The sequence below is a fragment of the Radiomyces spectabilis genome (assembly GCF_025331425.1).
Source record: "Radiomyces spectabilis strain NRRL 2753 chromosome Unknown BYT42scaffold_1, whole genome shotgun sequence".
Taxonomy (NCBI): Eukaryota; Fungi; Mucoromycota; class Mucoromycetes; order Mucorales; family Radiomycetaceae; genus Radiomyces; species Radiomyces spectabilis.
This window is the reverse complement of record NW_026251926.1, coordinates 334,897-356,384: the sequence shown is the minus strand read 5'-3', so window position 1 is coordinate 356,384 and position 21,488 is coordinate 334,897. Positions and strand designations below refer to the sequence as shown.

The following is a 21,488-nucleotide window of genomic DNA, read 5'->3' as shown; positions in this document are numbered from 1 at the left end:
CGCATTAAAAATGAGTTGGACTGTGAATTTTGACAGTCCAAGGCAATAAAATGCATGAACGATCTACTCGTGATGTGCTCCTTTTTTTCCATTCCACTCAAATCTTACTGATATGTCAGCCAAAAAGAACTCGAAAAAGATTGCCCCCATCCAAGAAGACTCGAAAAAGAGTATTGTCACAAAAGATGCGTGATCGATGTTGAGAGGCTAATCCATTAAATATCAGGATCCGAACAGCATGACTCGGATGATGATTTTCAACCCCTACCGACTTTTAAAAGAAGAAAGCTCGTGATTACCACCAAGTCAAATACTCCCTCTGGTAATAAGAGTCAATCCAACAGACACTCATTGCGATATTGATGCGTTCCGTATTCAGCTACACATAGTGCACCGAAGAGGAAATTAGCGCAAACAAAATCAACTGAAAACCCCCCAAAAAAATCCAAAAAACAAAAAACCCAAAAAAAAGATACATCATTTGCGAATCAAAAAGAAAACACAAAGCTCGAAAAACATAACTACGCTGGCTCGGGTATTCAATTACAAAATCGATACGGATACGTCAAAGCAGATATATTAACAAGTATTGATAGACGAAGCCAGCTGCTCCACAAAAACTTTGCGTACCCGTGACAATGCCGCCGATTTTGCTCCAAATTTTGAAGACGATCACCTTGCATATTTTGATCCGTATGACGGTAAGTCTACTAACCATATGACTATGATCCATCTACGCAGACGTTAATGTGATTGCAAATGATAGATTTTGGCCCCGATTCTTCCCCTGTCGCGGGAAAGGGAAAAGGCAAGGCCGTTGCCGCCCCCGCTGAACGCAAAAGTAATTATTTGACAAACAAGAATATGGCGAGTTTGTATGTATTAAGAACTGGCACTTTTTAGATTTTGAACCTTGCTCTTCTACATCGATTCCAACAATTTTGCCCGAAGATTTAGATCTGACATGGTTAGACTTCTCTGACGGTAGGTGTCCTGACCGCATGACTATGATCCATGTACACAGATGTTTATATGATTGAAATGATAGATTTTGGTCCTGATTCCTCCTTTTTTGATGGAGACGGCAAAGGCAAAGCCGTCGCCGTTACCCAACAACACGAACGTAATTATTCAAAAACCCAACATGGCGAGTTCCTATATGTTAATTAACAACTACCGATTTATAGATTTTGAACAGAACCGAAACGTTTGCTCCAGTTGCGGAAAGCCCGGGCACTCTAGATCATCCAATAAATTTTGCGACAATTATAGACCAAGACGCACCTTGCTGACTCCACTCAAAAGAACATCAATCGTCAAGACCTCGCTCAAAAACATTTGCAGATACCCGATTTTGATCGATACCATTCAAGAAGTCGTCAAGCATGCACGGGACGTCACCTACGTCGGCTCCCTTTTTGCCAATTTTTTTGTTTTGTACTGCATCACGAACGAGATCCCATTGCCGCAATTTTCCCAAAAGCTTTTTTACAACATTTTTGCCGCCGTCATGGGTCAAGGAAAAAACGCATCGCCGACAATCAAAAGCGCATACATAGAATTTAAATCGCGAGTCCCAGAATATCATGCAGTCAATTTTGAATCCCAAGGCTACTCAACTATTATATCCGAAATTGCGAAAGATTACTATACCTCCGTCCAGCAACATATTTTGAAGAATTACCCCGAGAAAACCAAGCACTACATTTTTGCTCGCATTTCCGATACCCATGATCCACTTTTTGTCGAAGGAGTCACCGTGGCCAAACGACGAACAATTGCGAACTACATTTTTGATCAAGCTATCAATGACACCGCCGCTCCTATCAATTTTCCAAAGAATCTCCAGCCAGTCACTGCATCCCATCCCAGCATTCAGAATTTTGTCAATATCATCAAGTCCAAGCCCGGAAAGAAAACCAAAGAAGATTTTGTCAACAACCCACATTTGTACATACCGCACATGCATGAAATTTTGGAGAAGTTCGAGCAAAAAATTTTTATCCGAGAAGAAACACCGCAAAATTTTGTTTCCAATGCTTACATTCATAGACATGTGAAAGAGGTACGTAGGAAATCTTGACATACAACTGATGGTAGATCGCTAATATCAAAATAGATCACAAAAGATACCCATATATCCAACAAGATTTTTGCTCCATTGAACGTCGCAGTCCGGGAAGCCATCCGCCAACGAACATTTTTGAATCTTCCTCCCCGAGTTCGAGCCCTTCCTGCCGAAATTTTGAACCAGCTCCACCAGTTCATCCATGAAACTATCACCGCCATCGCCACCAACAATTTTCGACCCGAAAAGTACACCGACCCGAAAGGAACGCGCCGCTTTACATTTTTGCCTATTTATTCATACCAAATGCGACATGTGCAGTTCGACCGGCAATCATTTTCTGGAATTTTGACCACTTGCAAGCTGCGCAACCGCGCTATACCCAACGAAACGGCCTTAAAGAACGCATATTTCGAAATTTTCGACATGAAGAAGCTTGGTTTCAGAACGATAGAAAGCCTTGCTACCGATAGACGTCTTTTTTGGTACGTTTACCGCTTATTGATCATCCAAAATATTGTAGACTAAAAAATTACAACTAGGAATTGTATGAGAACCGATGGCACCGACGCTGAATTTTTGTTCCGTAAACCGAAGAAACCTGCATTACCACAGTGGACACCAAAAGCTTTGCAACGAAATCTAAAGAATGCAACAATTTGGGGTGTTGACCCCGGAATGACTGATATTTTTGTTGCGTCCGACGGTTCATCATATACCCCACACCGAGTTCGCAAAATTTCTTGCAAAGAATATTACCATCTCTGCGGCTTCAATTTTGCGACATATAAGCGAGCCAAATATTTTGAGGATACCCCACATATCAAGACCATTATGGCGAATATACCCTCCGAACGAACAAGTTCTATCGCCGATTTTGTCAAGTCAGTGCGCTGCCGATTAGAACACCATTCCGAACTTTGCGACTTTTTTGATAATAGGTACCGTATTTCAAACATCTTTCATATATCTCTTGAACATTCGATTCCTAACCAGAATCCATAGATTCAACCATCTAAAGCTCAAATCTTACATGAAAAAACAAACCGGCACCACGGAAATCGCGAAAGTTTTGCTTGGCGGCAGCCGCAAGTATAGACGACCCATAGAATATACCCCTTCGACCAAACCAATCTGGCGCGAATTAGATCACATAGACCAGCCGCAAGATAGACAAAATACGATTATCGCTTTTGGAAACGCCAATTTTGCTTCATCTATACAAGGAAAGCAGAGTGCTCCCACGAAACGCATCAAACAGCATCTACAACGGGCTGTCGTGGGAGACCCGGTAAGAAGTGACAGTTCATTATGTGAGATATAAGTGTCTTACATGATTTTCATAGCACGCAAAATTTTTGACGATAGATGAATACCTTACTTCGCAAATTTGTCCCACGTGCAAAACCCGAACTTTAGAAAATGCACGAGAACGACCAGACGTTTTGAATAGACCAGGCGCAAGAATACATGCCGTTTTGAGATGCAGCAATTGCCGAAAATTTTGGAACCGCGACGTTGCAGCAAGCAAGAACATCCGCTCAGTTTTTGTCCACATGGCCCAAAATGAAGACGAACGTCCGCAAGCATTTCGAAGACAAAAAAGCCCACAGTGATTTTGCTCCCTCATGTTCGTTTTTTTTTTTTTTGTATTCATATTCATATCGCATATTCAATCATTTTTGTATAGACTAGTATAGACTCATTCTCCCCTTTTTTTGTTGTTTTTGTTGTTTTTGTTTTTGTTGTTGTTGTTTTTGTTGTTGTTGTTTTTGTTGTTGTTTTTTGTTGTTGTTTTTTGTTGTTGTTTTTTTTGTTGTTTTTTGTTATTTCCTTTTCTCCTTTTTTTCTTTTTTGTATTTCATAAAGAGGATCATAGAGATCCAAACAGAACCTTGCTAAATTTTTGGCAAGGAAAACCAAATTTGTTCACGAAGCTTTTCAAAGTATTATTGTACTACTGTACCAAGTCAATCGACTGAAACGACCGATAAAAACCAGGTTGGATCGATTAGACAGCTCGGGTCAGGGATTGACCCAAACCGACGACCCGACAATTGACTCGATGATGCCGCGAATATATACGCATTCGTACAAATATTTTCTTCATTGCACCCGCATATTATTTATCTTTTTTTGTTTTTTGAGGGAGAGGATTCATCATATTTATTCGCAATAAACTAAAGAAAGGTGGAGGTACTAAATGTCGCTATCACATTGTGTATGGAACAAGTCAAGGTGCAATCAACCAAGGAATCATTGAAATCTCGTGATTTTTTCGCAAGTCATATTACGTGCCAGTAAGAAGACGCTGATTATGGGTAAAGCGGGCCCAAATCGCCGAATGGATTCACGGGGAATATGCGGACGCCAGGTGTGAATTGTTCCATGTCCATTTGAACCAAAACTTGTAGCTCGGTAAATATGCGGAATCGTTGCATGCATGTGGCTTCGTCCAGTTCCGGTTCATGCATCGGACTATCATCAACAGGCGCAATCTCGTGGTCCACACAGGGCGAATTGGTGACGGATTCATCCGTTACTTGTATATTTGACAGGCTAGATCCAACATCGTCTACCTCGTCTTTCAATGCTTCCATACCATCCATACCGTCTTTTACAACATGGTCGTTTTTCCGTTCTCTTGCTTTCCCATACAATCTTTTTTCAAGCGCCGTATCGAGTACAACCCCCCGTTGCCAGTACACCGTCAAGGTCCTATTTTTGTACTCAAAACGTTCGAGTGGCAGAGACTCCATGGAAATCTTTCTTTGCAGGCCGTAATCAGGTACGTAAATTTCGATCGCCTCAGCATGCACGGCCAACACCACGCCAGGACGAATGATGGGCCCTTGTCTCAAGGTCAGCTTATGAAGGAACTTTGCAAGATACAACATCGTGCTAGCTTCCTGAGCGTTCTTTGCGTCATCTTCCTTACGATTGCACTGCAGCGCTATTTTCTGTACCATTTCAGTAGTCAAATTGCAATGAACTAGATGTGTGAAACTCGGTCAGCAACATGATCCGATGAGAATAAATGAGGCATGACCCGTCACAGTTTCTCTACCTTGGTCCTCGATGGCCGCCAGTAACTGACGGTGGACAATAATGTCGGCATAACGTCGAACAGGCGAAGTAAAATGAGTGTAGGGAGATTCGTTCAACGTGTAATGATTATGCTCAGTAACATCCAGTGTCCCGGCACAACAATATTGTGCGCGTTGCATCGGGCGGGTACCAAGAGCCAAAAGAGCTTGCTTGATATGCTCATCGGTGATGCTGTCGACCGCTTCTTGCAAGCTGTCTGCAGAAGAACCGTTGAAATCGTAACCGAGCTTTTTCACCAGATCAATAAATTCGTTCTATTTGATTCCTCATTAGTATCTCGACCGACGACGGGATTGCTTTCATGTGTTTATCCTACCAAACGCCGTTCAATCGGTAGCGCGGGCCGATGCAATAGAGCCTCGTCAGGATAGTGGCGCATGATAGTTTCTGCCACCGTTGTATTCGCACAAAACATAAATTCTTCAATGAGCTTATTCGCTTCTTTCAATTCATGAATCCACATGTCTTGCGGCTGTCCTTGGTGATCCAAGTCGAAACAAAGTTTTACAGAATCCATGGATAATGCCCTGTGCAGATAACGACGGCGTCGGAGCTGTTGCGACAAACGAAACAACGCCGTAATAGCATTTTCCACCTGCCTAACGTAAAATGGACTGACGTTTGCATCGCCTGGTAAAAGGCCAGTATCAATCACACTCTGTGCATCTTCATAGGCGAGCTTGGCACGTGATCTAACCGTCCACATTCACCAGATTAATATTCATCCATTGTGGATATTGTCTTCCAAAACACGTACTTGATGATCGATTTACCAAACCAGGTATCCAAGATGACACCGTCCGCTTGCATTTTCCAGATAACCGAAAATGCCAATCTACAAATTTATGAGATAATCAAGTAGTGATAGGCCTTGGACTCATAACAAAGATGTACCTTTCAACATAGGGATTCAAGGTGCAAAGCTCTTCGCATAAAATGGCGGGCAACATGGGAACGATACCATCCACCAGGTACGTGGTTGCACCTCGTCTGCGAGCTTCGATATCAAGCATAGTACCTGGCCTGACTAAAGAGGATACGTCGGCAATGTGGACCCCAACTTCAAAGGTACCGTCACTCAGCAATTTGCAGTGAACAGCCTGATTGACATCTAAACAAGAAAATTATGCAAGACGTTGTTATTTCTGTTGTCACCTGGTACCCTGGCACCTCTTCCCCCCCCCCCCGCCAAAAAAAAAAAAAAAAATCAAACAAACCTCTGGCATCAGCAGCGTCAATCGTGAACACAAGCTTGCGCGTAAAATCGCATCGTCGATGACTATACTCCCTATCCATGTCTCGCGCTGATCTTGGCAAGCCTTTGGTTACTTCGGTTATTGAAGTATCGAATGGGGTATGAATCACATGATGGTCAAGTAAAATGGTATTGGTCAGTTTCGAAAAATGACTCCAATTGTCGTCGATTTTCCGTATAATCTCGCCCCGCGGGTAGAAGTGGCGGGCACTCCAATAGGTGATTTTGGCCTAGCAATTTCGTTAACAATAGAACCAAAAAAAAAAAAAAGGCTTTGATAGGAATAGTAACCTCGTATAAAACCTCATCATGAATAACACCGTCCAGTTGTGGACATGAAACGGGAATGACCATGAGAGGCACTCGATTGTCCTTTGGTCTAAACCACGCTATTCTTGGGGCGCGATTATCGCGATCGTTTTTTCCTGGCGGTCCCGGTTTGTTCAAGGAAACAGTTCTAAATGCAAAGAATAGAAACCGTTCAGATTCACGGTAACACCATAAAAGTAATCATTGTTGATTATTGAGCATAGAGCCATGAAACGTACCCTGTAAATGACAATCCTTCCGCGCGATCCAGTATTAGCACCACTTCACCGCAGTATTTCGGCCTTTGGGTCGAGTTACTGTCGTTATCGCCCAATGACTTTTTGGTGGAAGCACTGAGTTTCCCTTGGCGCTCTTGTCCTCTTTCTGTTCGCTTCTGCCAGACAGGTTCCACCTTCAGTAACTTAACGGCTACCACATCGCCGTCAAGTGCGCGATTACGATGCCGCCCACGTAGATACAAGCATCAAGAGCGTCGGACGTTACATACGCATCATTTCGGTCACGTTTACTGATGCGAATGATACCGCGATACAGGTCATTGGTCTTCAACATCTCTTCGGCTACATTATCGATCACGTACTCTTGGTACGGCTTTTTGTTTTCATTGTCAACCATTAGCCTCATCATACGAGTTGAGTTGAACCATATTTCTGACAAACCTTGGCGTTGTGGCTACAAGAAGCCAGATTCTGTTTGATACGAGAAAACATACTGAGAATAAGGAAAAGGATGCAATCCGAGCACCCACAGCCTTTATGAATCACGCCATGAAACAGACAGTCCAAGGCTGGCAACAAAAGACAGCATAAACTGGAAAATAAGATGAGGTTCATTCTCGAGATTGTGGAGCATTGGACCCAACATTGCTTTGGCGCGAGGGACTATACAACAACAGCATTTCAGTTTAGTTTTCTCCTTTTTCTAACAGCTGGCAAGCCAGTGATATCGTTGCAAAGGGAAGGTTTCATAAGCAAATCAATGGTTGGCAGGCTCGATTCCGAACCGAGAAACTTCAAGTGGATATGGGCAAAAATTCGGACGATGGCCCCTTGCGGTGAATCATTTGATCGGCTTTTGAATTAATGTTCTCGTGTCTGGTAATTGTGTCGCACCATCGAAGGGCAGCCGCTGAAAAAGAGGAAGTCTCTAGCATAATCAAGCGATCATTAAAGGAAAATTTTTTTGGAACCATCTCTTTGGCGATTGACTTTACAGCCGACTTTTATAAATTTATACCGAACCCTTTATCCAGGGTATCCAATGAAGCGATCCTTACGAGAGATTCTTATGTCAGAGGTCATTATTGACTTGTTAGTTAGGATCGGATTGCGAATTTGATGTGGCAATAAGGAGGTTTGTCAGAACGGATATCGATCATTATATTTTCAAGAGAATGGAAACTCAATAACGATCTACCATTGAGCGTGTCCTGACAGATGGTAAGGAGCGCATGCAAGCAACATAGTTTTGTTGCGCCAATGTGTCGCGGTGTAGCCTTTCATATCGACAACAGCCTTTCGCGGAAAGCTCTCTTCTCCACAGAACCTTTTTATGTTCCCCTCGCAACTTTTTCCGATTAACCAATCATCACTAAGCGAAACAACTGCAAGCCAATTCCTACGGCCTAAAGCGAATGGGAAATCCAGAAAAAAAAAACAATTATTTCCTTCTTTTGATAAACATAAATAGTCAAACTCGGCGTCCAAGCTCGTGTCTCCAGCATCACGTTCGATTTTCTGGTCAGATCATATGCCAGCTGGATTTCAGGCAGCATGGACTTGCAAGCAGGCTTTTTATGTTAACATGCACCAAGAACTGAGGTTTTGACATTAAAAAGTGTATCTCCAGATGGACTCGATCTGCGTGCTGATGATGAGGGACAATAAAAGACTCAATCAAACCTCCTACACTCGTCTAAAAGACGATCGCTGGCCATATTACATCGAGTTTTGATATTTGGCAAATGCCATCTGGCAAATAACACGGTACAACCGTTTTCATTTGGATTCGGATTATCTTGTGTTCCACAACTGGTGCAAAGATGTGTGAGTTTCATTTGACCGTAGTCCACAGTCTCCTTCTCTTTTTACCCAGAGGCATGGTTGAAAGAAAGAAATAAAAGAAAAAGGCGCAGAAAGAATTAAGAGGTTCTGGCAGCTTAGTGTTATGATTTACATGATATTTTAATTGGTTGCGCTAATCCAGTTTAACTAATGGAGTTGACCTGTTCCCTCGAGAGTTCAAAGAGCTAGGCAGGGCCATGAACGACAAGGTTGCCGACCTTGGTCAACATCTAACATTTATCCACAATGACGCCATATGGATAGTAACTATGGATGCCCCATTGAATTATATCGGCCTATAGAAACATCATTAGAGACGAAACCAAAATGACGATACTGTAGATATCGCAAGCATTGGAATAGTAACCTCATAAAGAATGTTTCTATATTTGCCTTCGTTGTGGACTATGTCTTCCAGTAGCGGACATGGAAGGCGAATCTTGATGGAAGGGACTCGGTTGTCTTTAGGTTGGAACCACACTTCCTTCGGACGACGACCGTTGCCGACCTCTACCGATCTCGGTTTGTTCAGAGAAACAGTCCTAAAAGACAAAGAACGATACCAGTTCAGTTCCGGATGTGAATCGTAGTTAAAGTCATTTTGGTCATTGTGAACCATCGGATTACCGCACGATTGACCGATTTAGCAAGCGATCGAGCACCCGAACTACTGTGCCGCAATATGTCGGCTTCTGGATGGTTTCGTTGTCAACTGCATGGTTGGAGAGTGTATGTAACCGTTGTCGCTCTATTCGTGTCCTCTGGCGCCACACATAATCCGCATCCAGCAAGCGTACGGCCACGATATCGCCGTCAAGAGCCCGATTGAGATTGTGGGGGCCTCCAACATAAATCTCGGCGTCAAGATTGTCTAACCTGACGAAGGCGTCTCTGTAATTATGCCTGCTAATGCGGATTGTGCCCTGATACAAATCTTTGCTCTTTAACTGTGATCCACCTCTTTTTCTTCCATGAAAGGGCTACACACGTTGAAAGTTGGGATTCGAACACAGGACTCGAAGTGATCGCGGTCTGACATGTTTGCTGTACGAGTTACAGGAAGGAAGACTGCCATCTGTTTACCTAATGATTCACGTCGAAAAAAAACCAGTCCAACTTGACAACTAAAAAGGAATAGGCAAAAAGACGAGGCGGTCTTCTTGTTTCCTTGTCAAAATGGTCGTTGCATTCCTCATTGCTTCTCCGCGTACGCTACAGGCAAAACTATGTAATAAGAGCTTCACATACCAGTTTTCTCGGTTTTTACGGCTAGCAACTCTGGGCTTCCATAGCAGAAAAAAATGTCTCACAGTTAAAAAAGAAGTTAGCGTGTACGGTTACGAAATGAGAAACATCAAGTAGTGACCAGCATTGTCACTGAGATGTTGGGTGATGTCTCTTGTTGCTTGGCTCTTCCAGCCGATCTCTGAATTGTTAGTCCGGTGTCGTATTTGATTGGCTGCCATTCGTGAACACAGTATGAACAATCAGCCGCTTTTTTTTCTTTTTTTGGCAACCAAGCACGATGTAATGTAACTTCACCTTTTTTGTATCTGTGTGTTCTTGCATTATCTCCTCCTTTTTGACACTTCTTCATTTTTGCAATGTGCCCTGGCAAAATTGTTTGTAATCCCGTCAAATTTGTTGACTTCCCTAATGTCTTTTTCCATCGTTCAGTTCATTTTTTTTTTCAGGTAATGAAGATATAAATAAATTGCAAGGAAGCAAAAATCATGACTTGATCCTTTATTGGCGGGGATTGTGGAGATCTCATCATATTTTTTGACCTTGTAGACTACCTGCGTAATCCTGATGGGAAAATGCGTTGAAACTGACGACTTTGTTCATCAAAAAGAAGAGGCCATCTTCATTAGGATAACTTCTATTTTCGATAAAGTGTATAACACGAGTTTAAAAAAGCCAGTTTAACGTGTTATTCATTCCGTCTGTACCATGCGTATCCAACTAGCCAACATAAGAACACCTGGATAAAGACATCCCGACCGATCTCCTCTACCATAATATTTGAGACCTACTTCATGCAGCTATTTCATGCGATGAGAAAAGACACGTGGCGTCCTTTTTCTGCTTCATTATTGGATAATCAAGGTTTTTAGCTACAGTATGTGCGATGAATCGCTCTTTTTCCATGTCTAAAAGACGCATCTTCCATCCATTTTCTTTCTCTTCATCGCATCTACAGTATTTCTTTTTTCTTTTCTTCGCAAAACCATCCATCGCGCCATATAATTTTTTATTGCTTATTGTTATCAACATTTGCTCAAATCACCCATCCTGTACAGTACGTATACTCATAATGACTACAACTGTGCTATCAACGACTGAACCTCCACAAGTAGCTTGCGCACCGAAAACGGGTTTTTTTTTTTTGTGGCCTATAATGAAACTTTTTCATTGTGAAAGGTAATGTACTTGTGCTCAAGTGCCCTTTCTTTTTTGAATGTTATGCCGGATCACTCACTCATTTGCTTTGTGTACTTCTACTGTGTAGTTTAAAAATTGTCTGAACAAAGCCCATGCTTTGGCGGTGTGCGGTGGCGGCTCCCACCGTGTGGTGAAAAGAGTTTTTTTGTAAGTAAAAACAAAAGAGTAAGTGTGGCTTGCTAATGCATCCATCTTTTTTTTTGTATGTCTTTGTCCTTTGGTTTTCTCTCTTATTTGACTACTTAAAACAACATTACCTTGCCTCTTTGTGATTTGTAAAATTTTTACCCAGACTTCTTCAATTTAACTGTACAACTATTGAAGAACAACATGGTTAAGCTATCTCGTGGTCTCATCGAATCACTTTTTTTTATTGGAACTTGGACTTTCTGTTTGTATGCTCAATCCTTCCGATGGAGAAGATATTCTACTGCAGTTTGCAAGCACCAACATCACGTCGGTACACACCTTACTATGTTCCTTACTTTCAGGATCCTCTACGTACTGGATGTTTTATCGCCCACTTCTTAGTATGTGGTACCGGCCATCTGGTTGCCGTTTGTGGAGTATCACTTACACTGCTTGTTGCGTTACTATTTCTTTTCACTTTGCATGAGATACATCACTATATGCCCATTGATAGGTAATGTATCCACGGCTTGGCAATCGGAAGACACACACAGGGAAGTTAATCTGTTTATCTATTTATATGATGAGTATGATAATACTGCCCGTGTTGACCGCCATTCCGAGTATTCTCGTCTTCAAATCAACACGCGAGTAATTTATTCCCACTATGGCCTATGGGGAGGTAGCCAGCGTTTCTTTCGCTATGTTTACTACGGCATGGTTCACTATGACCTTCATCATGCACAGGTAATCGAGACGCATTTCAAGGAAATGAAATGATACTGTCTTGCTGACCACTACATGGATTACGACAGTAGATTCGGTGGGATTATATTTTGACACCGTCTTGGCTTCTGATGAGCGAGTGAGACACCCGTTCAGTTGAACCCTATTTGTAGAACGCATATCTCTTCGAAATCATCCATACTTTCAACAACCTATTGCATTACCTTTATCACGTTTTCTATTGTTCTCTCTATTTTTCTTTCTTCACATACTATAAGCAGTCGTTTCAAGCCGTTCTCACCTAAGACATCATGTGAATTGAAGAATGAATGTAATTTGGGGGGGATTACTAGTGGATCAACAGATGATACGCATGTTGTGTCACCTGATCCTATCGAACGAAAGCACTGACAACGGTACTTGAAGAGCTATTTTTTTTTCGACGCATCTCTTTTCATTATATCCGTTATATGAATTGTCAAGCTTCAAAACTCTCGTATGCCATCTTATGGGAGGCCATACAGAGGTCCAATTACAAAAAAGCAGAAGAATTGTTCCTAGAATTGGTTCATCAACTCGACATACCGTTAGCGAAACATGCAGCGGCGAATGAGCAACGGCGATACACCCGTTTCGAAATCGACGCATTCCAGCGAAGCATTGAGGTGATGATGCGTCGGGCACCGACTCCGCAACGGGCGGTTGATTACTTCGCTTTTTTGATGCGACAAAGAACGACGACGCTCTTTGACGACGACATCCTGCAGACATGCAGCATCCATATAATTTACGTGTATTGTCAGGCGTGCGAAGAATACATGGGAAAGGCAAGGGAAATACTGGAACTGGCTTTGGCTTCCTTCGCAGCGACCAAAGCAAAAAAAGGGGACAATCAATCAGCCACGGAAGAGGAGCTCAAATCCGTATCCATGCCACTGTTGAGATATTTTAGTTTGAGGATATCGTTTGACCGATACGAACTGCAACCCTATCGCCCACCACCACCACGCCCATATCAATCCACCAAGCCATAAATACTTGCAACCACAGACCCCTTGACCATTAGAATAGCATTTATCCATCATATATTTGCTTTTACATATTCAAAAAGAGAACCTTTTCCACGCGTTTATGATATCTTTCTGCGCCATCACGTTTACCATCCGTGCTATTGATCTGTGGACTCCGTAAGATGCTCGCTACAACTCAAACTTTTGTTTATGACATCTTAATTTCGTCAAGATTTACCTTTGTTATTCCAGTTTTCAATAAATAATAATTGATCACTTGACATGACTTGGATTATAAAAAAATTTGAATTAGTATATGTTCCTTACATCATAGCAAAGGAAAAGAAATTGGACTTGCCTTTGAACCAAATGGTAAACCGGACAAAAAAAAAGATGATACGGACCGCCAGGTAAGCTTCTTCTTCGATGCGGAAAATAAAATTGCTTCCAGGGACAGTTAAGCGATGGATCGGTGGTGTCAGCTTGAGCAGGCAAAAAATATTGACGTGGCCAGAAGTGACGGTAACTTCGAGTTGGATTCCATATATCGAGAGTCCCCCGAATAAAAAGAAAGAAACAAATAAAGTACATGATGATAAAAAAACAATGGTCGCGTCAGTAAAAACCTCATAAAAAACCCTGTGGGAAAAAAAGAGGAAAAGACTGCGAAAAGAATATGTACATGAAATATAAAATACAAAATACAAACTATAAACTACAAAATAAATAATCGGGAAGACATCTCGAATACCATATGATGAGAAGCAATCCAAAGGAAAGGAACATGAAGAGGACACGTAAGCGTTTTTCTGATTAAAAAAAGAGCCACACCACCAACGATGGCCTTTGACGTCATCCGATTTCGCCAGATGGATGAATGGATGGATGGATGGCGAGAGAAAGTCAACTTGTAGTATCCAGAACTTGTCAGGCGAAAAGAAAACGGAAACCGGAAGCTGGAAGAAGGATGGAAGTAAAGGAGAGGTAAGTCTGTTTTGCCGGAGCAAAATCGATGGTAGACCACTCGACGCTTACCTTTTTGAGGATGGTGGTCAATTTAACCAAGTTAGGTACACGGGATAAGAATGGTCTGGATGATGGATGCGGATGGGATCTTGATACAATGATAGTGAGGTTTATCAAGCAAACAGAAAGAGAGAGAGAAAATCAAAAGAAGAAAGATAAAATTGAAGACCAAAATATATGATTTTCCATGGATGAAACAATAGTCACCTTACTGGTGCATGAACTCATAGATCGAAGCACGTCTGCTTATGTATTATTCGATTCATTGAAAATTGAAAGAGAGTGAAAGGACATATATAGTATAACTGACAAAAAAAACAAATTGAATGATGCTACAGAAGAACGCCAGTCGTATCATCAACCCCTTTTCTTCAAAAAGAGCTCTACTCACATTTTTATTCGAAAGACGACGATACTCTGTTTAACTACAACTGGCGCAAACGGCATCTTGCTGCTAATTGTTTCGCCTATTATCGTGAAAGTGGGCAGCGAGGCATGGTTGAAAGATAAAAAAAAAGGTTTAACAGGTCCTGATAACTTGGTGTAGATCATGTGATTTACAAAATCGCTAATTTTTCAAAGATTTTAATTATATAGACTAGGTGGAGCCCGTGATCTTCAAGATCACAATTGGGGATATTTATTGGTAGACTTCAGGGTATACTATATTTTTGGTGAAATGTTCATTTGAAGTTTGTAAAAATGAACTTTCTTTTTTAAGCATTACCTTTAGTGCAGATGGTTTTTTGACTCTGGAGAAAGCAACGTACAACTGTCCATGGGAAAATACTGACGCCGGCAAATATAGCCCAACAGCATCCAAGGTCTGACCTTGTGCTTTGTTAATTGTCATTGCAAACGCTAATCGCACTGGAAATTGGCGTCGTTGAAATTCAACAGGAGATTGCATTTCTGTGGGCTTGAGCTTGATTCTAGGTATAAACACCAATTTTCCTGCATGTTTCCCGGTTGCAATTTCTGCCTCGATCACAAACTGTTGGAATGAGCGGCATATAAGCCTCGTTCCGTTGCAAAGACCGTTGGATGGATTGAGATTGCGCAGCAGTATGACAGGACAACCTATTTTTAGTAGGAGTCGGTGTGGTGGAAGGCATCCAGGATTGATCGAATTGAGAACCTCCACGGTATGCAGCATTTGTTGACTTTCATCACAGACGCTATCTGCGCTTAGATACTCTGTTGCCTCTCCTGGAAACTGTTCCAAAAGGAGATCATTGATTGTCTCAACGTCAGAGTTTTTCGGTGTAAGGATAGCGCGGGATGTAAGGTACTGCGAAGAAAGATTCTCTTCCCGAAAGTCATGAAATATAGCTGAAGTCAAATTTTGCAAGTTTTCGCCAGGAATTACCATGCTTTGGGGGATGCTGATATAGCTTGTATTCAAGCGTGTAGGCTCTGTCCCATTACCGATACGTAGCAAGTATTCACTGAACTGTTGAAGTTCCTGTGGACTTTCGTTTTGTTGTGGTCTCTGAACTCGCATATTGGTCGTCAGGCGTAATGTTTGCACATGCGCCCAAGAAGCAGAGCGGTTGATACACATATTGACGATATCGGGACGCGACCCTCGGGGAACCACAGGCAGGACTTGTCGAAAATCACCTCCAAACACTACCAACTTTCCTCCAAACGGTACGGATTCCAGACGTGGGTTTTCAGCTTTGAAGAGATCTCTAAATGTTCGATCTACTGCATCAAATGCAAACCGGTTTATCATCGATGCTTCATCCCACATGATTAGCTTAGTAAGTTTCAGTAAATGGGCAAGCTCCGTTCTGTGAGACACGTTACAAAAGGAATGTTCGTGCGTAGTCAATGGTATCTTAAACCGTGAATGGGCGGTACGACCACCATCCAAAAGAAGAGCAGCTGTTCCACTGGATGCGACGGCTAAAGCAATTTCTCCATTACGACGGACATGGGAAAGTAGGGCATTGAATAAAAATGTTTTTCCAGTTCCTCCAGGTCCATCAACAAAATATAGCTTGCTCCTTGGTGATGCATCGTCAGCTGCACGGATGATAGTGTCAAAGATGATCTGCTGGTCATGGTTAAAGTCCAGATTGGCTGGGTTTGGTAACCTTTGTGCTTCTTCGTTAAGTGACAGCTGTTCTTGAACTAAACGTGGTAGACGTGGTAAAGATATGGAAGTTGGACGGCTATCAACCTCAGGAAGAGAGAATCCAGCAAAATTTTGCAAAGACAATGACTGTGATTGCAGATAATCCTCGATATCCATGATACAGCGTCCGTACATTGTTTCTGTTGGTTCCAGAGATGCATCATTCTGTTCAATTCTATCAGCATGGAGATGATCCTCCACCATATGTTGTCTGTGGCGAAGCCAAAGTGCGTAAGGGTCAGACGGTTCACAGAAAGCCAAAATTGTGCCAAATAGCATCCTCAAGGAGCTGGGTGCTTGATAGATCTCGGCATTTTCCAAACAGTGGTCCCATTCGTTATCGTTGGTAAGCAATCCACGCCTGCGTGCAGCTTCTTGGAATGTCAAACAAAGTTGGCCGTTGACCGTTCGCAGATCCTCAAAGCTAGTTGCTCCAGGAACATGATAGAGAAGGAGGCGAAGATAATATTTTTCCGCTTGCCGCGGGGAGATGTTATATATGCGCCCAATAACAGTATTATGTCCTCTAACACGAACTGTCCATCTTCTTCTTCCACTTGTATTCCAAACGTAATGTCTTGGGAAATCAGAGTATAAGATGGTTCTTGCTGATGGATCAATCTGGTTTGTTTCGAACCATGCTGTTAATGTCGTCAAAGGTCGGCGGCTTGCAACATTTTGAGGACTCTCATCCTCATGGAAAAAAATTATCTCTTCTCCTGGAAGATGTACTGCAAGTCTTTGATGTGCTGGAAACTCGTGATGCATAGAGAATGAAAAGATTCTCCAACAGGCTTCAGACGCTGACACGTACCGAGAATCAAGATACTGACGGATTTCATCATGGTTTTCGGGCTGGAGTACAACGGATGCACGGTCGTGTCCTTTGAAGACATATTTGTAGATATACTTGACTGATTTAATGGTTGTGCATATTTCGACATTGATGTGTGCGTCATATTTCGAGCAGAGGTAAATATTATGCGGCACAACCCATCGGTTGTCAAGTAAAATCCCATTTTTGCGTACGGTTCTTCCGTCATTGCGCCTTCGGTACAGAGGATACCCATTTTCGTTGCACGTTGTCTCTTCTTGAAATGCACGCGGGAAGTGCTTTGTGCACCGACCGTTTTCCATGCATGGCGATGGATGCGAGGCTGCTATTCCACATGGGCCATGCATCATATGGTTCGTGACAGTTGCATGAGCAGATGGGAACTGCTGTGGATCAGGTATCTCCGCCGATACGATAGAATCGTAGTGCTCTGGCGTCACAGGTTTATCGGCTTCTTTTAAAATGAGTAGAATATGCGCATGAGGCAATCCTCTTTTCTGGAACTCGACGGTATAAACGTAGCCAATTACTTTTCCAAGTGTATGATTTTTTGTCAGATCCTTCAAAAGAGCTCTGAGCTTGAGGTTGAAAACTCGTGCTGTCAAATCTGGCCGATCAGATACTGTCTGTGAAGCAAGAAGCTCATTCCGAATTTCTGGCCATTTTGGATTACACGTGAATGTAATGAAGAGGTCAGGCTTTCCGAAACATCTGACGATACTCATTGCATCTTGGTACAGCTGTTGCATGTTTCGAGGGCTGCCAATGAATGACGACGGAAGGATGACAGGCTGACCGATGGAATTCATATTCATATTGTTGTCGTCAAGTTGGAGAGCATCTTGTACGCCTGAATACACATCAGCACGCAGTCGGGCCTGGTTGAGGCGAAGGTAATTGAGGCGGTTTTGTTCCATCTTGGCATACATATCTACGATATACTGCTGAAAGAGTCGGCCAAAGAGGTGCAAGTGGTGTCCATCATTTCAATACATCAATCTGAAACTGTAGTAGTTCATCACGGTGACTTTCTCGTTTCTGGTCGATCGAGTTTCAATGTTCCACCCAGGGTCGCCTTCAGGAAACATCAGCACGTAATGGAGTGGGTCATACAGGCGATGCATCTCACTGATTGATGTCAGTTGGTTACTACGCGTACAGATCACAATATCCCTTCCAGAGGCCTCTGCGTTTTCACCGATAATGACACCAATTTCAGAAGCATTTGGTGCATTATAGCGTCGTGGATCTGGGACATCGTCAGCTCGAATAATCATTCTGATGTTGGAAGCACCACCATTATCCTGTATGTATTGGGCCATTGTCTTGAAAAGATGGACGAAAGGATTGGTTTCATGCATTAATTGCTGAAGTACTTCCAAGGTGTCTCGCGCGAGATGGCTTGCAATTGCATGTCGATTTGATATTTCGTTGTCAGTATCATGGACGTATATTTGTGCAAATGCAGGTCGTTGGCCATTAGCAGGAAGTAGCGATCCCATCAAATGGTAAACACTTCCATGAATACGGAAGCAGTAAGCGCCCCGTCTGCCATTCATTACACTTTCGTCTAAATTTATACCAAGAGAAGTAAAACTGAGAGCACTACAATAAGCTCTGATCTTGAGCCGGAAATCTTTTGCTTGCGCCCCAGTCCCTGTCAAAAGCGAGGCAATCAAAGGAGGGGTGGGTTTGAGAGGAGAAAGTACAAATTGACCATTTCCACAACAGAGCTGAAACTTAGGATCATTCATAGTACTTCCAGCAGTTTTTTCTCCACTCCACATTCGTGCCTGACAGTGGCTGCAGATGACATTCATGGCTCCTACATTATGAAGATTTGGCATCGAGACATTGGGATCGCGAGCCACATTGGTGAAATTTTCTGTATTTCCGTCTTGATTATGAAGGGGACAATGGCGGTTTGAGCGACGACGATGTCCTGTTTGACCACAACTGGTGCAAACCGCATTTTGCTGCTCATTGTTTCGCCCATTATTTATAGTAGTGTTTCGTGGAGAGAAATTTGGGCAACGACGATTGGTAGAACGCTGGTGATCGTTGCCGTTGCAAGATGGGCAGCGAGGCATGGTTCAAAGAAGAAAAAGGCACCAATCGAAAGAATTGAGATTCTAATGACTTGGTGTATTGCAAAAAGATATTAAGAAGTTCTGATAGCTTAGTGTAGTTGAAGAAGAAAAGAAGGCACAAAAAAAAAAAAAGAATAATAAGAGGTTCTGAAGAGAGAAGGCAAAAAAAAAAGGTTCCGTGGAAGTCATGTGATTTACAAATTGCTAATTTTTCAAAGATTTTAATTATATAGATATTTCAATTTGTTGAAATGACACCGTAGAAGGATCTTGACCATCAAAAAAGAAAAAAGAGACGCTCTAGCTTGGTTTTTTCTGCAAGTTATTTGCAGAACTTTTCTTGCGTATGCATGCTCTCTTTTCCTGCATGAAAAAAACGCAGTCAAACTACGTCCACCAAAGAAAAAATTATGAGTCACTGGTGTGATGTGTGAGAATTTTTTTTTCTTTTCTTTATTCCCATCATGATGAATCTCATCCTTGTACTTGAGCAATGGGCGTTTCGAATTCTTCTCTTTGCGGGAAGAGGAAGAAAACGGGCTATTGCAAGGCGGAAAATCCGAGCGTGGCCGACAATTTATTGTCAATAATATTCTGAATGGGAAATCGTTTCTATAAAAACTGTTGTAACGCCTTGCCCAACTTTTCCAGCCCAAGGCATAATTCTTTTGGTTTTATATTGAGAGGGGGGACAATACGAACGGTGTTTCCAGCACCGGTTAGGATGAGCAATCCATGCTTGCGAGCTATCTTGACCAGAGGCGCAGGATCTTTGCTGAACTGCAATCCCAGGAGCAATCCCTGACCGCGCACTTGTTGGATGATATCAGGATACTGTTCCTTTAAACTCATCAATCCATCTTTGAGCAATGCTCCTGAAACAGTGACCGTATCGAGAAACGCGGGTTCACTAATTCTTTCAAACACGGATAATGCAGCAGCGGTGGCCAGAGGGTTTCCACCAAATGTCGTACCGTGATCCCCTTGGAAAAAAAAATCCCATGTTTGATACTCATTGATAAGCATCGAAAAATAGAAATAGAAAAATCATGCAACCTACCGATAACAAGCATATCGGCTACTTTGGCATTGGTCATAACAGCCCCAATAGGAATACCATTGGCGAGCGGTTTGGCCATCGTGAGCATGTCAGGTTGACAATGCTGACCGTAGTGTTGATGAGCCCAAAGTTTGCCTGTACGACCCAAACCACACTATATCTCATAGAACCATATCAGATTGTTTCATGTCTTCGAGGTCTTTTAATGCAGATTGATCGATAATGAAAAAAGTCAAACAAAAAAGAACCTTCATTTTTTGCTATCTTACCTGAATCTCGTCGAATATGAGAAGGGCTTTCTTTTCATTGCACCGGGACCGTAAAGCTTTTAAAAATTCTGCCGAAGCAGCGTGGATCCCCCCTTCACCTTGGATGGGTTCGATGATTACGGCACATGTTTTTTCTGTAATGGCTCTTGTCGCCTGCTCTGTGTCGTTGAACGGCACTCTCACAAAACCTGGCACTAACGGGGAAAAAGGCTCCCGATATTTTGGGTTAAAGGTGGCTGATAAGGCACCCATGGATCGTCCGTGAAAAGCATTGGTAAAGCACACCACTTCGTACTTGTCATTTCCTTGGATATGTTTTCCCCATTTACGAGCAAACTTGAGTGCGCCTTCGTTGGCTTCGGTGCCGGAATTAGAGAAAAATAACTGATAGGCCCAGTCTCCTCCATGCTGCCGAGTGGTGGTGATGATCTTTTGAGCTAGTTTTCCCGCATTTTCGTTGTGAAAAGCGTTGCTAATGTGAACCAGTTTGGTTGCCTGATCATAGAGCACCTGGGCCACGGTGGCATCCGCATGTCCGAGAGCCGTGACAGCGATACCAGCGGTAAAATCAAGATAAGACCGTCCTTCAGTGTCAAAGAGAAAAGCGCCTTTCCCTCGCTCAATAATGATATCAGGGCGACTGTAAGTTGGGAGCGTGTACCGGTCCGATTGATCAAGTGCTTGCAATGTCCGTTGATGACCCTCCTTTGACGTACTAATTGACTGCAAGGTGTTTGGGATTAGGAAAAATACATAAATGACAATGTCACATTCTCTTTTTACCGCGTTTCGCAGCCATGTGGATCCATGGAACGTGCGCGTCTACAGTAATGAAAAACGTATCTGGGTATGTCAATTTGTATCGACGTCCAATCTAAATGATTCTACTTACGATTGTGTTTGCTTGGCTATAGATATTTAACCGTTTTTG

At 42.5% G+C, this 21,488-nt stretch overlaps 5 protein-coding genes across 5 annotated transcripts; 2 read left to right on the top strand and 3 right to left on the bottom strand.

The window, feature by feature from the left end:
* Positions 1–112: 112 nt before the first annotated feature.
* Positions 113–3,145, top strand: BYT42DRAFT_619241 (uncharacterized protein; the record flags this gene model as incomplete). The annotated part of the gene is made up of 9 exons (XM_051572353.1): positions 113–170; positions 227–322; positions 597–701; positions 767–841; positions 904–984; positions 1,049–1,123; positions 1,188–2,065; positions 2,120–2,553; positions 2,611–3,145. The coding sequence occupies 9 exons, from the start codon at positions 113–115 to the stop codon at positions 3,071–3,073; spliced, it is 2,265 nt and encodes a 754-aa protein (XP_051427926.1). The 3' UTR covers positions 3,074–3,145.
* Positions 3,146–4,383: 1,238 nt separating this feature from the next.
* BYT42DRAFT_609187 (uncharacterized protein) lies at positions 4,384–7,471 on the bottom strand (the record flags this gene model as incomplete). Its single annotated transcript, XM_051571230.1, has 10 exons — positions 4,384–5,060; positions 5,136–5,430; positions 5,493–5,868; positions 5,934–6,011; positions 6,071–6,287; positions 6,394–6,661; positions 6,723–6,888; positions 6,980–7,134; positions 7,200–7,352; positions 7,421–7,471. 10 exons carry the CDS (start codon positions 7,469–7,471, stop codon positions 4,384–4,386), a joined length of 2,436 nt encoding a protein of 811 aa, XP_051427925.1.
* A 1,496-nt stretch (positions 7,472–8,967) lies between these two features.
* On the bottom strand, positions 8,968–9,989 carry BYT42DRAFT_4626 (uncharacterized protein). The gene is made up of 4 exons (XM_051563497.1): positions 9,813–9,989; positions 9,452–9,747; positions 9,192–9,366; positions 8,968–9,120 (listed from the first exon to the last, which is right to left on the bottom strand). The coding sequence occupies exons 1-4, from the start codon at positions 9,897–9,899 to the stop codon at positions 9,055–9,057; spliced, it is 624 nt and encodes a 207-aa protein (XP_051427924.1). The 5' UTR covers positions 9,900–9,989; the 3' UTR covers positions 8,968–9,054.
* Positions 9,990–11,599: 1,610 nt separating this feature from the next.
* BYT42DRAFT_541667 (uncharacterized protein) lies at positions 11,600–13,158 on the top strand (the record flags this gene model as incomplete). The annotated part of the gene is made up of 3 exons (XM_051565566.1): positions 11,600–11,729; positions 11,913–12,145; positions 12,928–13,158. The coding sequence occupies 3 exons, from the start codon at positions 11,600–11,602 to the stop codon at positions 13,156–13,158; spliced, it is 594 nt and encodes a 197-aa protein (XP_051427923.1).
* A 6,682-nt stretch (positions 13,159–19,840) lies between these two features.
* On the bottom strand, positions 19,841–21,366 carry BYT42DRAFT_609184 (pyridoxal phosphate-dependent transferase; the record flags this gene model as incomplete). Its single annotated transcript, XM_051571229.1, has 4 exons — positions 19,841–20,211; positions 20,289–20,442; positions 20,558–21,272; positions 21,341–21,366. 4 exons carry the CDS (start codon positions 21,364–21,366, stop codon positions 19,841–19,843), a joined length of 1,266 nt encoding a protein of 421 aa, XP_051427922.1.
* Between the last annotated feature and the right edge of the window lie 122 nt (positions 21,367–21,488).

Bases quoted from the DNA above. Each gene is read 5' to 3' on its own strand.
- BYT42DRAFT_4626 (XM_051563497.1), bottom strand. From the start codon at position 9,899: ATGGCAGTCTTCCTTCCTGTAACTCGTACAGCAAACATGTCAGACCGC. The intron at 9,748-9,812 runs GTGTGTAGCCCT...GATTTGTATCAG, and splicing joins TTCGAATCCCAACTTTCAAC to GGCACAATCCGCATTAGCAG. The intron at 9,367-9,451 runs GTAATCCGATGG...TTTGTCTTTTAG, and splicing joins CTAAATCGGTCAATCGTGCG to GACTGTTTCTCTGAACAAAC.